A 16,684-nucleotide genomic window follows, 5' to 3' on the forward strand; every position below is an offset into this window, starting at 1 on the left:
TGCCGTTTGTAAGCTGCCAGCCGCCGAATTTTAAAGCTATAGACCAACCAATTTTTTTTATATAGTCTTTTATTGTGATCAGAAACAGATAAAAATATTAATTGGCGCCGCCAACCGCCGTTTTACCGCCGTAACCGCCGAAAATGGCGGTTTCCGTTATTTGCCGTTTTCCGGCGATGGTCAGAAAAAGTAATTTTTTTGTTATAAAAAATAAAAGTTCCACCTAAAATTTGGTGATCCTAGCTTTAAAATTGGCCGCTCTACAGCTGTTTTAATATTTAGCGGCTGGCCGCTAAAACGCGGCTAAGGGGCGGTCTGACCGCTATGACTAGAAAAAGTAATTTTCTCTAAATATGAACATGAACCACCAGAAAAAAATTTTATGTCTCTAACTGTAACAGGAGCCGAGATAGACGGGAGGGTCAAATTAGCCCCCCCCCCCCCCCCAATCTATTAAGGTGGGAATTGGGGCCCGATCTGTAAGGGTTAAACAGTATCCTGCAGATTTTTTTTTACAAACTTACTTACAATTTGTTTCGATTTTTACATATTTATATTCTGATTATTCAGTTATTACACTCTACAAGTGTTAATGTTTGTTTGTCTTAACGTTTCTTTTATGGATGTTGTCATCCTTGTTTGAAAGTACGCATTGTACATTATATATTCTTAGTTGGTTCCTGTATAATATAATTTTTTGTATAATAACAGAATAATTACAGATACTCTGTGTGATTTATTGTGACAAATTAACTTAAGAATCTTTGTACTATTGTTTTTTTTTATAGCCTATGAATTTTAGTATAAATATCTGTGTGATTGGCTGATTTGGTATCAGTTTTATTTGGGCAGTTATGAAGTTGTTTATTCTTTTAGGTATGTATGTATGTTATGTTTATCTTAGGTTTATAATCAATTAATTTTAACTAGTAATTAACTTTAATTTTGTTAAAAATTAGATTTATGTCAATCTGCTTTCACAATATCATATATGCAAGTCTTTATGTAGTGTTTTTTTTTTTAAGAAATTCGTATGTATTTCGTTATTGCTATTAATTGTTGATAAATCTATATTTTAATTAGATTATAAAGCATTTTTAGTATTTTAATGTGTCTGACTATTAATATTTTTAGGAGTATTCTGCAGCGCAGCTTGCGTGTTTGCTTACAGCTATGATGTAAGTTATTTATTACTAGCAGATACGCCCGGCGCCCAGATGCCTCTAGGGGCACTTGAGGGGGGAGGGAATTTAATTCGTTAACCCATTTTTTTTTATTTTAGATTTAAAAGAAAAAAAATCTAAATTTTTGGAGTAATATTTTTCTTTTTTCTTTTGAGGGTGGTACTCTCCCCCAAAATAGATATAAACCTTTCCAGGACCTGAGAAACTACCCTGTAAAGGAGAACTAAATCGGTTCAGTTGTTAGTTAGATCCTTCGGTACACACGCATCTAACTCCTTGATACATACAGATACTTTATTGTAAGGATTTAGAGTGTATAAAGTTACTCAATAATTAATATATTTCTGTCTAATCTGTTAATAAAAATGTGTTTCGTTCCTTTTCATGCAAGTTTCTTGTTTTTTTGTCGTGTAAAATATTTATTCTTATTTTATTAATTTAAATTAAAAAAGATTACGTAAGAAAGGGGTAGTGGGGTGTCTATCTTAACAATGATAAGGGTAACATAATTAAATAAAACGCCTTAAATGGCTTTAAAAAGAGGAATTCATTTAAAACTCTCCTACTTTGCCCCCCCCCCTCTCCCCTTAATGAATAGTTAATTCTCGCATTGCAGTATAAACCGCTTTCAGCGAATATAAAATGTACAATCATAAGATTAAAACCAGATTTTTAGCCAGTGCCTTCGTCATTTAGAGGCTAAAAAAAACTGGTTTATAATTGTACAATTTGTATTTGTAGAAAACTGGATGTAATACTATGCTAGTTATAGTTTTTTCATATAGATGAGAACCGGTTCTGATCCACCGGATATAAATAGGTTTCGAATGAATACGAAGAAATATATTAGATATTTCCTTTTTTTTTTTAGAAGGAACCTAAATACAAACCTGATCCCCCAAGCTACGAGCCTGAACCTCCAAAGGTCTATGAACAAGAACCAGTCAAGGTATTATTCTCGGGGGGGATATAAAGGGACAAGAGAATGGCCTATTAATTTATGTAAATCTACAATGATGCACAAAATACCTCTTTTGTAGATAAAAATTAGTGGTTGACGCGTTTGGACACTGAGCTTAACCAATTAATCATCCTATTCTATAAAGAGTAAGCTTTTTTTGTCTGTAGCGAAGGATCTCGCTAATCGCAGAACCTATATGGTTCTCCTTTACATTGAAGCTTCTTATAGGTCCAGGGAAGGTTTTAAAACTATTTTGGGAAAGTGTACCACCAACATCCAAAGAGAAAACGCCCATAGAAGAGTTATCCCCCCACCAAAAAAAATATTTTAAAAAAATTAAAATTTAGAGTGGAGTGGGTCATCTCTCCCCTCCCCCTTTCAAGGGTCACTAGATGCCTCTAGTGGCGCAGCCGCTATTATTTAGATAAACTAACAAGAAAACTGTCTTATAATTTTTTTCTGAATATTCTGTAAAGCAGTACAGCTACTCTATAAATAAGTTTGTCACTGCATGTTCTCTAAGCATAGTTCAGATTTTAATTTATCAAAAGTTTATCGTTTGCAAATAAATTCTAATATGATTCTGTAAAAAATTATCATATGCTTCCTATTTCATACAAACCACTAGCTTTAAAATTATTTCTCGTATTCATTCGAATCCGGTAGATAGGAACCGGTTCTCATCCATACGAAAAAACTATGTCTAGCATCGTATTATATCCAGTTTTCTACGAATATAAAAATGTACAATCAAAAGATTAAAACCAGTTTTTTAGCCGGTGCCTTCGGCACCTCGGGGCTAAAAAAACTAGTTTCAATCTTTTAATTTTACATTCTATATCCGCGGAAAGCCGTTTATAATACGATACGAGAAATAACTATTAATTAATTTCTTTGATACATCCATTGATTAAATAATTTGCCTGTTCTTGCAAGCTTTTAAAAAAAAAAATATTTAATTTTATGGTTATTTTTGATAATCCTATTGGAATAGCATTACTTAGAAATCTAATATAAAAGTTTTACTTTCTTTTATTACTCAACTTCATGTCTTGTTTAAGGTTTATGAGCCTGATTACAAGCCAGAGCCACCTAAGGACTACAAGCCTGAGCCACCCAAGGACTACAAGCCTGACCCTCCTTCCAACCAATACAACCCTTACTCCTACCTGGGCCAGTCTACCTATGCTGTTCCTGCAGTTCCTGAGTACGAGGCCCCTGCCCCTCCTCAAGTTCCTGCCTATGGCTGGCCCTATGGACCATACTTTCCTTACCAGCTGTTGGCTGGAGCCAACTGTAAGTTCATTTTTTTCTTATTTATTCGAAACTGATTAGAATCAGTGGATTAGAACTGGTTCTCATCCATACGAAAAAATTATGTTTATTATCGTATTATATCCAGTTTTCTACGAATATACAAATATACAATAAATATACCAGTTTTTTTAGCTCTTACCTTCGGCATCTCGGGGCTAAAAAACTGGTTTCAATCTTCTAATTGTACATTTTATATCCGCGGAAAGCTGTTTATAATACAATGCGAGAAATCACTATCATATTGAGCTATTTTTTAATCATGACTTTTTTAATAATAGTTTTATTACTCTCTATTATAAACCACAATAAAACTGATTGTTCTATTTCATTTATGGAAGTGTACTTTTGATTTTTCTATAGTTTCTTTAAAGTTTATATTTTATTTCAGCTGGAAATATTGGTAGTGTAGTTGAATCTCCTATCCCTGCTCTCACTGTTAATAGACCAGCTGTACAAGCTATCAGCCCTGTCCGTCCTGGTGTAGCCCTTGCTGGACCTGGTGCAGGCATCATATTTGAAGGCAACGGAGCTGCTGAATCCCAGGGTGTTAGAATTGGTGGCTTTGAAGGTTTAGTTTAGATTATTTCTGCTGTATTTGGGGAGGGAGGGCTCATTTTTACTTATTTTTCGGTTTTACAATTTTGGCAATTACTAATTTTAATCTAAACAATATTTTGGGATGTACATCAATTTACTAGCCATTGTCTTCTCCCTCTAGTTCCCTATGACATTGGGTTCTTAATTTATTCCTTAGTTTTAATATAATGTTTACTTATTTGTTGGCTTGAGAACTTTTCGGAACTTTAATGATTTTTTGCTTCATAAAGTTGTGTGTCTTAACGTTTCAACCACTAATTTTAATCTAAGCAAGGTGAAATTTTGTGTATCATCATTGGGTATGTACTGTACATCAATTTATCAGCTATTACCTTCTTTCATTAAAACCCTGGGACATAGGGCGCTTTATCTAACCAGTCTTGAGTTTTATTATAACGTTAACATATTTGTTGGCTTTAGAACTTTGCGGACCTTTATCGATTTTTGATTTGTTGCTTTATAAAGTTGAGTGTCTCAGCGTATCAACTACTAATTGTAATCTACAAACGGAGTAATTTTTGTATTTAAAATACTGTTTTTTTTCTTAAACTGAAAATTGTTTAGGTACTGGTGTCGCTCAATTCAACGGCCAATTCCCAGCTGGTGTTGGCCAGGCTCAGTTTGATGGTTCCAACCAGGGTCGTCCTGTCGGCACCTTCCAGAACTTTCCTGGTCATGCTGCCTTTGCTGGAACAGGTTTTACCGCCGCTCAAGGTATTGTCTTTGAATTTTTGATAGGACTAATCTTGGAAATCAGGGAGGGGGGATAGTTTTCAAAAAAAAGCACATTGCAAATTTTAAATTTGGTGCGTTCATTCTTACAATGCGCTAACTCTACCCAGTACCCAATATAACACAATTTACCTACCTTGACTTAAAGTAATAAATAAACTGAACATTTTCCCCTTTCCCCGGCTCAGTTATTTTGTTTTTAAATTAGGAAGGGAGGTTTTAGGGCTCAATTAGACACTTTAAGCGAAATTTAGCTTTTTTATACATCTCAAACATAATGATCCTTTTTTAATTTATTCTTTGCTGAAACTTTGTTAATTTTGCATATTTGCAGTTGCTTTCATTCATTCAACCATTGCTGGAGCCGGTCTCTTCTCTGGAGAAGAAATTGGCAACATTGCTGGTGATGGCCGAACTATAATCGGCCCAAGAATCGGCAGATCTTACAACCTGGCTCCTTCTTATGGATACAGAAGTTATGGATCTGGCCGTTATGGAGGCTATGGAGGATATGGTTTTAGATCCGCCTCTCCGGCTTCACTTTATAGACCTAGATACTATGGATATTAGTTTTATATGTTTATATTAACATTATATATGAAATAAACCAATTTTAACATCTATCTTTGTTATTTTGTATAATTATCTAATTATTTTTTATTCCATAGCGGCCTCGGTCTGTAGGTAACTACAAGAGTAATTTAAATTTTTCTGATTGTAACAATGGGAAACTAGCATCAAGTTTATTTTAATTATCTGTTAGGAAAAAAAATAATTTTATTCATTTGATTTCTAAGAACCCCAAGCATCTCCAAAATAAAGTCTTAAAAATATGAGTTTGTCCATGAACAGAAACCTGTATTTACACAATTTAAAGACTATTTTTTTTACACTTTTAAATTATCTGCTGATTAAGTTTTCACTCTTATAACTATTCATGCTCGTTTGTTTTACCGTTTGATTTATGAGCTTCGCTTTTATGGATGTTGAAATACTTGTTGTTAATTATAAGCATTGGGTGATTTTTCTTTTCTTTTTGTTTTAGAAAACTAAGGATTACTTTCTTATTATGAATTTCCGAAATATTTAGGTACTATTATTCATTTTTATGAAAAAGGACATAAACTATACAATTAAAGGACGCCTGCAAGAAATACCACGCTTTAACTGCTGAAAGACTGCCACAAGTAGACCCAATACCCCAAATTTAAAGCCTTCAGCTTCAATAACAAAAAAGTTCTAGGCATTTCAAATAGCATTTATGTACAATGAAATTTTTGAAAGATTTCCAATGCTCATAAAAGAAAAAACAATATTAAATTACGTCGCCTAGACACAAAATTATAACCTTATCTTTGTTAGAAACTTAGATTGCCGGTAACTGATTACATTTTTACAATAAAAACACCACATTTCATAGTCAAAATCTATGAAAAAAATTCGATTTAAATTGCATTTTTAAACGAAAATCATAGCGGAAACAAAGGGGGAAACTAATACAATCTCAGCTGTGATTGGTTGTTAAGCTGATTCAGCCTTCTGATTGGCTACAGTACACTCGGTACAACGCAAGTTAAACTTATTTTTTTAATGATTTTGACTATAAAAATGGGTATTTTTATTGTAAAAATATAATTAGTTGCTGGAAACCTAAATTTATGACAAAAATAAGCTTATAATTTTGTTTCTAGGCTACGTAGTTTAATTTCAAAGTTTTCAACATGAGCATTGCAATTCTTTCAAAATTTCCATTGTACATAAAATGTCATTTTAAAATGCCTAGAACTTTTTTGTTATGGAAGCTGAAGGCTTCAAATTCGGGGTATTGGGTCTACTTGTGGCAGTCTTTCCGCAGTTAAAGCGTGGTATTTCTTGCAGGCTTCCTTTAATGTTTTTTTTAAAGATGTTAACAAAATGCAGGGAGGGAGGGGAACATGGGCTGTTTATTGCACTAGTCTCCAAAGTCTTATAATAAGTATTATTTTTTTGGCTTAACAACCTTTGGGACTTTTATTGAATTTTTATTGGTTGGTTAATTTAGTAGTGTCCAAATGTTTCAACAACTAATTGTAATCTACTGAAATTTTGGGGATTTACATCAATTTATCGGCCATTGTCTTATCCCTTTAGGTCCCTGCAAAACCCCTGAGTCAAATTGTCCTTTTAGATAATTCGCTGCTGCAGTAATTGCAATAAAAAACTAGAGGCTGCCGAGCCCAGATTAAACATAAAATTCAGGGATCCAAAGGGATAAGACAATTACCGATAAATTAATGTACATCACCAATGATGATAGACAACATTATCCCTTCTTCGGATTAAAATTAGTGGTCGGAACGTATAAACACTCAACTTAATTAACCAACAATTCAACATGCGCATTAAGGTCCCCAAAGTTTTTAGCCAACAAATAAGAAAACGTTATTATAAAACTTTGGGGACTAGTGTAATAAACAGCCTATTTCCCCCACTCTCTTTGCATACTATTGCATGAATTTCTAAAAAGATTAACAATGATGGGAAAAATCTACGAAGCATAAAATATAAAGTGCAAATTAAATTTATTTTTCCAGTATGGCCCCGAAACCGATTGATATCCGCTGGAATAGAACCTTTTTCAGCCATACTGAAATCTCATGTATAGCATCATATTACACACAATTTTTAACGAATATTAGAATAAAAATCACAAAATTAACACTAGTTTTGTAAGCCCCCCGGGGCCAAAAGCCTGGGCTAACAAAATTGGTTCTAATCTCATAATGTTTCATTAAAATATCCGCGGAAAGCTGTCTATAATACAATGCGATAAATAACTATTTTATGATTTAATTCTAAAGTGCAGACCAAATTTATGCGTATTATTATACTTTAAGTCAGGTATCTAAAGGAATTAAACAACGGCCGATAAAATTATGTACTTCCCCAATGAACTTACACAAAATTAACCCTGCTGTCGATTACAATTGGTAGTTGAAACTTCTCGTTAAACACTCAACTTTAAGAAGTAACCAACCAAAATTCAAAAAAAGTCCCTAAAGTTGTTAAGCCAACAAATAAGAAAACGTTAATATAAAACTTTGGGGACTAGTGTAATAAACAGCTAAATGTCCCTTCCCCCTGGCTTTAAGTGCATTATACATCAGGGATCTTAAGAGATAAGACAAAAGACAATAAATTATTACATATTACCAATAAATTATGATAAACAAAATTACCAATTCAGACTGTTGTCACTTCTTTTTTTTCACGGAGAGAGGGGAACAATTGACTATAACAATGGACTGTAAACTACTCTGGTACCCAAAGTTTTATAACTACGTTATCTTATTCGTTAATTTTGTGTACTTTTGTTCAATTTTAATTTATTTGGTTCAAACTAATAAGGTCCAATCATTTCAACCAATAATTAAAAAGTCTAAAAAGTCTAATTTTGTTTAATATAATTGGGATGTTTATCAATTGTATATCGTCCATTGTCTTATGCCTTAACATCCCCATGAATTTCAGCCTTCCGATCAATAATATATGTACGTCTAAAATTCATTGAACTTATTGTTTTACTACCGGGAAAAAAAACTTTTTTTTGTCCTAAGTAAATAAAATACATTTAATAAGTAAACATGCTTATGGTGGCATCAAAAGAAAATTTCAACATCTAAAAATGAAGTGGGGGGAGAAAATACACAGTAGCAATAAAAAGTGTTCTCACAAAAACGGAAAACTTATTGTCCTATTTAATAAAGTAATAAGATTTATATGTCGCTTTAACTATAACTACTGAACCGATTGGTTTGCAATATTAGAGAAGCTCCACATATGTCCCGGTAGGGTTTAAGGCTATTTCATTGTTAGATTCAAGCCTTGAGATGTGTTTAAGCTATTTTTCTGCCCTGTTCTTTCGCATTTGAAGACAGAGTCCCTAGATACTAGGGGCGCCGTCGCTAATAATCTTTAACGCAAAGCTAATAAACAAGTCCTACTGGATGGCCTGTTGGTAGGTCCGTCTTTTGATCTTTTCTATTTTCCATTTGAAAGTTACCCTCATCTGCCAATTGTGACAGTGTCTCTAGCCTCTCGGAGCGTCTCGTAGATTTTTTATAGACTAGATGAGAGAGGGAGGAAGATTATTCTCCTTTATTTTCTTATGGCAGAATATAAAAATTCATTCTTCTGGTGAATATTCAAGTTAAATCAAAGCCTTGGATAGCATTTGAGGACGAATGCACCACAAGATCTTACATTTTAATGTATCTATGAATCAAACCTTTCTTAATGATGTGCATAGTTATATGGGCAAACGTCCTTCAAACAATCAACCCTTTGATAGCACAACCTTTATCTGGAAGTCCTAACTGTAATAAGTTGCGCCTGTTTACACTCCAGGGCATTCCACCAACTCTTGCCAAACAGTAGGTATAATTTTTAACGTCACTAGTAGGGCGACGTGGAGCAGAATCGTACACGACAGACACTGTATCCTTACACTTATGTCGTAGGTTTTAAATAATTTAGTTAGTTTGTATGAGTTTTGTGAGCTTTGGGGATTAACTTTCATCTTTTTATTTGATCAAGTGTTTTTATTACATTGTCCCTTCAACCATAACATATTATAGGACAGTATAGTGTGGCTACAATACAACCATAACATATTATAGTATAGTATAGTGTGGCTACAATACAACCATAACATATTATAGTATAGTATAGTGTGGCTACAATACAACCATAACATATTAAAGTATAGTATACTGTGGCTACAATACAACCATAACATATTATAGTATAGTGTGGCTACAATACAACCATAACATATTATAGTATAGTATAGTGTGGCTACAATACAACTATATCATATCATAGTATAGTGTGGCTACAATACAACCATAATATATTATAGTATAGTGTTGCTGCAATACAACTATAACATATTATAGGATAGTATAGTGTGGCTACAATACAACCATAACATATTATAGTATAGTTTAGTCTGGCTATAATACAACCATAACATATTATAGTATTGACGTATGAGGGGATGTACAGACAGACCGGGATACGAGTATAGAGTAGCTTCGGCGCAATTATATATTAATAATCTAACAAAGGTATTTCATAAAAAAATACAAGATTTATTAAACATTTAAACTGGTCAGAATAGGCAGAATAATGGGATGATTATTTATTGAATATATTTAAATATGATATCAATTAAAAGCTTGGGCGTCACGTTTTCTGTACAGGACAGAAAACCACGTGCACAGGAATAAGGAACTAAGACTGTCGACAACCTAGCATATAGGTATACAGTCTACCAAATGTAAGCTGGTGGTGAGATGTTCACACAAAGGCCTACATAAATCAACTGGCTTCTCAACGCAGCAGGATGGAACATGGTGGCGGTTATCAGTGTAGGTCTGACTCAGCTGGAGAAGTATAGGAATGTGGACAGGGATGGAAATGCATAAACTTGAATGAAGAAGGCACTATGCCACACTCGCCTCCTTCTGAGGAAACATGAAATGTTCACTCACAGTTGACCGGCACGCCTGCTTCGGCGGGTGGTTGTTGTGGTCGCAGGTTCCTCAATTTCGGCCATAGCCCTTTTCACGATATCAACAGGATTGGGTTCTGAGAGAGTAGGACCTTCTGGAGCTTCTGGGAGCTCTGGAGCAACGGCATTCTGGAGAGCCAGCATACCTTCGCAGGGAGCCTGGGCCACCGGGCCCTCAGGGACAGCATCAGCCTGTGGATTAACGGGCAGATCGATTCCAGATGGAAAGAGCTCGCTAATTTGAGCGTCAAGCTCTTGGTCACTGTTCTCCCCCTCTGCGGGATCAAGGACCACGGAATTGCCTTCCCTGTCGGTTGGTCTGTATTCATCAGAGCATTCAGAACCATAATGGGAAATCAGCTCAACCCCATCATCATCTGGTCGGGGTGCGTTCTCAGCGGGAAGGGGTGCCTCTATGGTCGCCACATTCTGCCCAGGTACATTTACAATATTACAACGAGTATTAATATATTTAATAACCCTGTCAGAGTTTTGGTCTAACAGTCGACTAGTGGACTCAATAACAGAGCACATTCGTGCTTTTAGCTCGACGGTCGAATCCTCGGAGACAGTGCGAATTTTTTCGCGCAACGTTTTGCGGTTCCGCAATAATTCGGCGGAAATTTCAATAAGGCGTTTGCCATGGTGTATGTGTGCTTTCTCAACATATGAGGCATTGTTAGCAATTTTAGATTCCAGACTTCTCTGGAAGGGAAGAAGGGCTTCTTCTATTGCTTCTTTTACGGTGGAGGATAGGACTTTTTTCCATTCCTCAGCAGTCACCCAAAAAGCTTTAGGCTCATTTTTACTTTCTGCTAATGTCTCTTTCTTTTTAGGGGGTAATGGAGGCGGTTGATTTTCCACCTTAGCCTTCTTGGCTGCTGGGCCGCCGCTGCCTGTTGGTGTTGGCGGTCGTTTTTCTACCGCTTTTGGGGCTGACTTTACGGCGACTACCTCTAGTTCAGGTGAGGCATTACGTTTTGGTGGCGATTCCACCCGATTTTTCTGCGGTTCCCCTCCCCTAGGTATCATATTTTGTTCCATTAAAGGCCTGACCCTAGGTCTGGCTTTGTCGGAATATTCGTTGGCTTCTAAACTTTTAGCCTGCCGCAAGTTTTCTTGCTGCTCAAGGAGCCCCGGGGGAACATCTTTTCCAGCGGTGCGATAGACGTGTATCGCCTTGGAGACACACTGAAGGTCAGTGAGGTTTTCAGGGTTACGTGGCGGTTTTACTCGAGGCTGGATGGGATACCTGTTTTCATCAGGCTCATAGTAGGCCTCCTCATGGCCCTGGGGATAGCCATGATTGTTGTCATAATAATAGTCCTCTTCTGGGTAGAAGGGTGCCTCATCATATCCACGACGGTATGAAGGGTGACTGGCCCCATGGGAATGGTGAAAACCCCTTTGGAAATTTCGCCTGGGATATCCTAAAATAAAAATAATAAACTTAAAATTAAAGGTCTTTAATTCCTTATACCGAATAAGGAAATATTTTTACAAAGACGACCTTTAGGGACGACAATTTTATAGGTATATATGTCTGTTTATAGGTCTTCCGTTTTTTGGAAGTTAGTTTTCCCCATTATTTGTAAAATCTCGTAATTCCTGTGTTTCACTCGTACCTCCTGCTTTGTACGCGTGAATTTCGGTGCAGGCTAATATGTAGATGATAAAAGCGACGCATAATAACGACCCTATTCCTGTAAGGATGGCTGCTACTACAAGCACCATATGGTACCAAGTACTAGATAGGAAATCAACCACTTTATGATACGTTTGAATAAACCAGGAGTCTGTAATTTTTACTTCAAAATTATTAGAGTCCGCGGCCAATTGGCTGAGGTATAATTCCTCGGCGCTTTCTGAGAAATTAGTTTTTTTTAGGCTTTGCCAAGAATGATAAAGAAATAGGCTAATTGGTTTATCCATAAGATATTGGTTTACATTTAATATTTGCATACCCTGCCCTTGATTCCCGATGAATTTTCCTTGGTACAAATGTAAGAAAATTGGATTTTCGGAACATTTGGTTGGAGTTAGATGGGTGGTGTTAACCAATCTGCGGGAAAACGGTGATACCCCCATGCATAGTCTTATTATTAATTGAAACTGAGAAATGATCTACAAAACAGGGTAGATTTTCTCCCACAGAAACATTGATTTTAAGGTTATTGCACTGTATTACCAGATCCAGCTCACCGAGCGCCCTAACTAACTTTTTACGATGGGTCTGAATACTACTTTTAGACAGAAAGTGGTTCTGTAAGCAGCGGTTTTCGGGGACAATTAATTTACTATATTGTTGGTAAGAATAAAAAATCTCTAGTGGTAACATGTCATCTTTTTCCTTAGCGTTTAAAAGTGGAAAATATGGTTTTACAGAGTTTGTGAACCATACCATTAAGTTATCAATATTAGTTCTGTAATAAGATAATTCAGTAATTAGATTTTCAAAATGCCTTTTATCTTTAAGTTCTAACGCTAGCGTAATTTGGGGATCGATCACTAGATATTTTTGGTCACCCTGTTCTCCTTCAAATGTAAACAATGAAATATTAAAGATGTCTACCGTTCGCCAAGGAGAAGTGAATTTTTGTGCGTTATCAGATTTATCATCCGAGATAATTTGGTCGTAGCCTAATCTAAGATTGTGATCTAGACAATTGTTTCCCACCCAATGACTACCAAGGTAACAGCCCGCCTTTGTTTGTAATAATTCAACAGGTTCAGCCTGGACCCCTATTTGTTTTTCCTCAAATGTCCCAGGGATAAAAATGCCGTTAATGGCTACGCCGTGTCCCTCGCAGGCGGGGTCGATGCCGTTAAGGAGGTCGTTGGGGTAAGAAAGCGTCCCGTTTACGATGAAACGCGTGTATGACATCTGGTGTTCATACACTGAGACCGATTTTCCTTCAAAGTTAAATATTTTAGTATTGGACATGGTGTAACAGTCTTCATAAGATACGAGGCTCGGTATCTCCACCAGTGCTGGAGCGGCGAGGTGGACGTGGCTATATCTGCCACAATACCAGTAGTGTGTACTGGTTCGGAGGTGACAACGGATTCCAGGTATAATTTTTCTTTCAACCTTTTGAAGCAGGTGAAATCGTTTTTGTTCGGTATTAGTAATATTAAGAAACGCAGCCCATTCAGAGATTTTCAAACGCGGGTTTTCGTTTGCTACACATTGAGTCGCATCTATTTGTATTATTTCGGACGCATTTGATTTTGCCAAAATAATAAAAAGCCCCATGAATCCCAAAATAAATTTACCTCGAGCTCCTGGTGCTTTTGCCAAATGATGCTGCATTTTATTTTTATGCTTGGTGTTTTTCTCTGAAATATGTTAATCCGTTAGTTTTAACGTATATTTTTTTTGTTTATTTTCATTATTATACATACATAAATTAAGCTATATACATTTGCCACTTTTGTTTTATATACATTTTATTTCTTCCTTCTAATTGGGTTATGTAGTCCGATTTGGACGTGTATGCGGTTATCCCCCCCTTGTGACCTAGTTTTTCTTTCTTCTTCTAATATATATTTAGGTACTATGCTTTGTTTGTTAACATTAATAACTTTTTCAGGGCTGGATTGTTTGGGTCGTTGCGCAAAGAAGGATGCCTCAGATGGGACAGTCTCTTCTAAGAAACTATTTTCGACATGGATGTTAGGACCGGATGACCGATCTGCACCAGGGGGTTCTTGGTTTTCGGGCTGTGATTCAAATGGTGAGTTTTTTTCCATTATATCCCCTCCCCCATTACAATCCACCTCCCCTTGGAGTACATCCTGATTAGGTTCAGGGTTTTCTTCGATAAATTCATCGTTATCGTTATCTAGGTAGGTAAAATCATCGTTTTCTATACCTTTATTATCGTTTATTTCGGTTAGTCCCGTATTATCTATGGTCAAGGTTATTTCCTCAGACGGGACAATTTCTTCAATTGGAAAGACGTTAAATGAAAGTGTTTCCCCCAATAATTCTACTTTAGAATCTATTTTTCGTATTTTATCTCGGCTAACAACTTGGTTAGTTTTTATTGGATTTGACCCGAAGGGACTAAGTTCAAAAAGGGCTTCTGAGAATTTTTTTGTTACAATAAAAGGACCCCCATAGAAAGATTGCAATTTTTTGCTGACCCCTACATTGACTAGGTTAAAGAAGGCAAAGCATACATCGTTAACAAAAATAGGGGAAGAAGCCTTTCTAGATTTATTTTGAAATTCTAAATAGATTTTAGATTTTTTGGAAACTTGTGCAATAATTTCTTCCAAATTTTTTAGGTAGTTTAAGTAAGATCTGCAATCAATATCTTGCCTGTTCTGCAGAATTGGTGAAAAGAAATCGAGATTAAGAGTTGGTTGTCTGCCGAACATAAGGTAATATGGTGTATACCCTGTTCTTCTAGACGTACTTGCGTTAATTACAAAAGTGGTCAAAGCTAATTTTCTTGCCCAGTCTTTACTTTCGAATCGGTCATCAGATCTTAGACCTGCATAAATGCTTTGATTATGCCTTTCACATGGGTTACTATTAGGGTTTCTCGGGGGAATAAGTTTAGTTTCGATACCTAATTCGTCCATAACTTTTTTGAAAACTTCTCCAGTGAAATTTGTTCCCCTGTCACTCCTCAGTGACCGAAATAAGCCGTAGGTGGGTACCACCTGTTCGAGAATTACTTTTACCGTGCTCTCCACGGTAGCATCTTTGATAGGGTGAGCGATTATGTACCTAGAGAATAAGTCCACTAGGATAAATATGTAGCGGACATGTTGTCCTTGAAAGTAGTTAGGGGTTAAGGGACCGATAAGGTCTACCGATACTTGGCCAAAAATCTCGTGACTAATGGCTGAATGGGTGATGGGTTGTTTATGCTTAGGTACCTGTCCTATCTTTCTTAGGCAGGTAATACAATTTTTAATGCGTGATTCTACAAACTTATTGATTCCTATAAGGAAGAATCTTTCATTTATTTTGCTTATTGTTTCATTTACCCCTTTGTGGCCTACAATATTATTGTGTGCTAATTCAAAAACTTTATTATATAATCCAATGGGTACAACGGGTCTTTCAATGAACGTTCCATTACTAAGAGGTTGTCTAAATATCAGAAGTCCTTCCATAACATATAAATGTTCTATTAATTTAAAAAGGACCTCTTTCCGGCCGGTTAGTTCTGCTCTCTCAAAATTTGACAACTGCTTTTTTTCGAATATCCACCTACGAATGTCAAATAATATTTGATCTTTTTGTGTTTCAGATTGCCAGACATTGTGCACACCGACTTCAGACGCCGCATGTAACTCAAAAATCTGGTCTTGGTAGGGACAATCCTGTTCATAAGGATCCAAGGTAAATGAACTAGTACATTTTTCGCAATCGGTTTCCTTATGTTTTTTGCATAAAAATTGCCCTCTAGATAGATTGTCGGCATTGCAATGGTCCCTACCCTTCCTATGAATTACTGTAAAGTCGAAACTTTGGATAAAGAATATCCAGCGCAAAGTTACCCCATTTATTGTTCCTTTTTGCCATTTTTTGTAATGAACTAAGGAAATTGAATCTGTTCGTACAATAAAGTTTCTAAATCTTAAGTAATGGAGAAAGGTTTTAAGAACAAATACTAGGCATGCTAACTCGCCTTTATAACTTGGATAATTTTTCTCTGCCCCGTTACATTTTTTGGAACATATCCCAATAATTCTTTCTTCACCCCCTTGTTTTTGGCTGAGAATTCCAGCGAAATAACTTGTAGAAAAATCTACATCCACTATAAAGGGGTTTGGGTTATCCCACTGGGGATAACCTTTACTTATAGAATTTGAGAACATATTTATAAAATTTTCCCAATCTTTTGATAAGGAATCGGTCCATTCGATAATTTTGTCGTTTCTGTGTTCATCTAAAGTACAAGAATTTTTCGCATAGGATGGGAAATACGCCCTATAATAATTGGAGAAGCCCAGGAAACGCTGGAGTTCCTTGCCTGTCCTGGGCCTGCTCCAATTTTTAATCTGTTCTAAATATGCAGGGTTCATTTTAAGTCCTTGGGAACTGACTATATGACCTAAATATGTACATTCAGATGTAAAAAATTTACATTTGGCTAGATTTAACTTAAGTTTTGCTATTTTTAGGACTCCGAAGAGTTTTCTGAGATGGTTCAAATGTTCATCAACATTTTTTGAGAATATAATAAGATCATCAAGGTAAGAAATTATAAATTCGTACAAGCCAGGGATAAGGGTTAGGACTCTGTCCATCAAATGGCAGAACACACTTGGCGCGTTACACAGTCCGAACGGCAGTTTCTTGAAAAGATACTGCCG

General features: G+C 36.0%; 1 protein-coding gene and 1 long non-coding RNA gene across 4 annotated transcripts; both read left to right on the plus strand.

The window, feature by feature from the left end:
- The first annotated feature begins 658 nt into the window (after nucleotides 1–658).
- LOC145314729 (uncharacterized) lies at nucleotides 659–5,412 on the plus strand. Of its 3 annotated transcripts, none has more exons than XM_080154772.1 (7): nucleotides 659–876; nucleotides 1,135–1,178; nucleotides 2,056–2,133; nucleotides 3,207–3,441; nucleotides 3,851–4,030; nucleotides 4,624–4,773; nucleotides 5,126–5,412. In XM_080154772.1, the coding sequence occupies exons 1-7, from the start codon at nucleotides 855–857 to the stop codon at nucleotides 5,359–5,361; spliced, it is 945 nt and encodes a 314-aa protein (XP_080010898.1). In that variant the 5' UTR covers nucleotides 659–854; the 3' UTR covers nucleotides 5,362–5,412. The 3 variants fall into 3 exon arrangements, with proteins under 3 accessions (XP_080010898.1, XP_080010900.1, XP_080010899.1); XM_080154773.1 differs by having other exon boundaries at nucleotides 838–876; nucleotides 2,059–2,133; XM_080154774.1 differs by lacking the exon at nucleotides 2,056–2,133 and having other exon boundaries at nucleotides 817–876.
- A 7,651-nt stretch (nucleotides 5,413–13,063) lies between these two features.
- On the plus strand, nucleotides 13,064–16,010 carry LOC145314749 (uncharacterized). Its single transcript, XR_013877861.1, has 3 exons — nucleotides 13,064–14,082; nucleotides 14,639–14,734; nucleotides 15,616–16,010. It is a non-coding gene; the product is annotated as an uncharacterized LOC145314749 (long non-coding RNA).
- The last annotated feature ends 674 nt before the right edge of the window (nucleotides 16,011–16,684 follow it).

Source organism: Acartia tonsa, chromosome 3 (genome assembly GCF_053477335.1).
Source record: "Acartia tonsa isolate MP-2025a chromosome 3, ASM5347733v1, whole genome shotgun sequence".
In the NCBI taxonomy this organism is placed as follows: Eukaryota; Metazoa; Arthropoda; class Copepoda; order Calanoida; family Acartiidae; genus Acartia; species Acartia tonsa.

Excerpts from the sequence above, each read along its gene's own strand:
- LOC145314729 (XM_080154772.1), top strand. The coding sequence starts at position 855 with ATGAAGTTGTTTATTCTTTTAG. Across the intron at positions 877-1,134 it reads GAAGTTGTTTATTCTTTTAG|GAGTATTCTGCAGCGCAGCT; the intron begins GTATGTATGTAT and ends TAATATTTTTAG. Across the intron at positions 1,179-2,055 it reads TGTTTGCTTACAGCTATGAT|AAGGAACCTAAATACAAACC; the intron begins GTAAGTTATTTA and ends TTTTTTTTTTAG.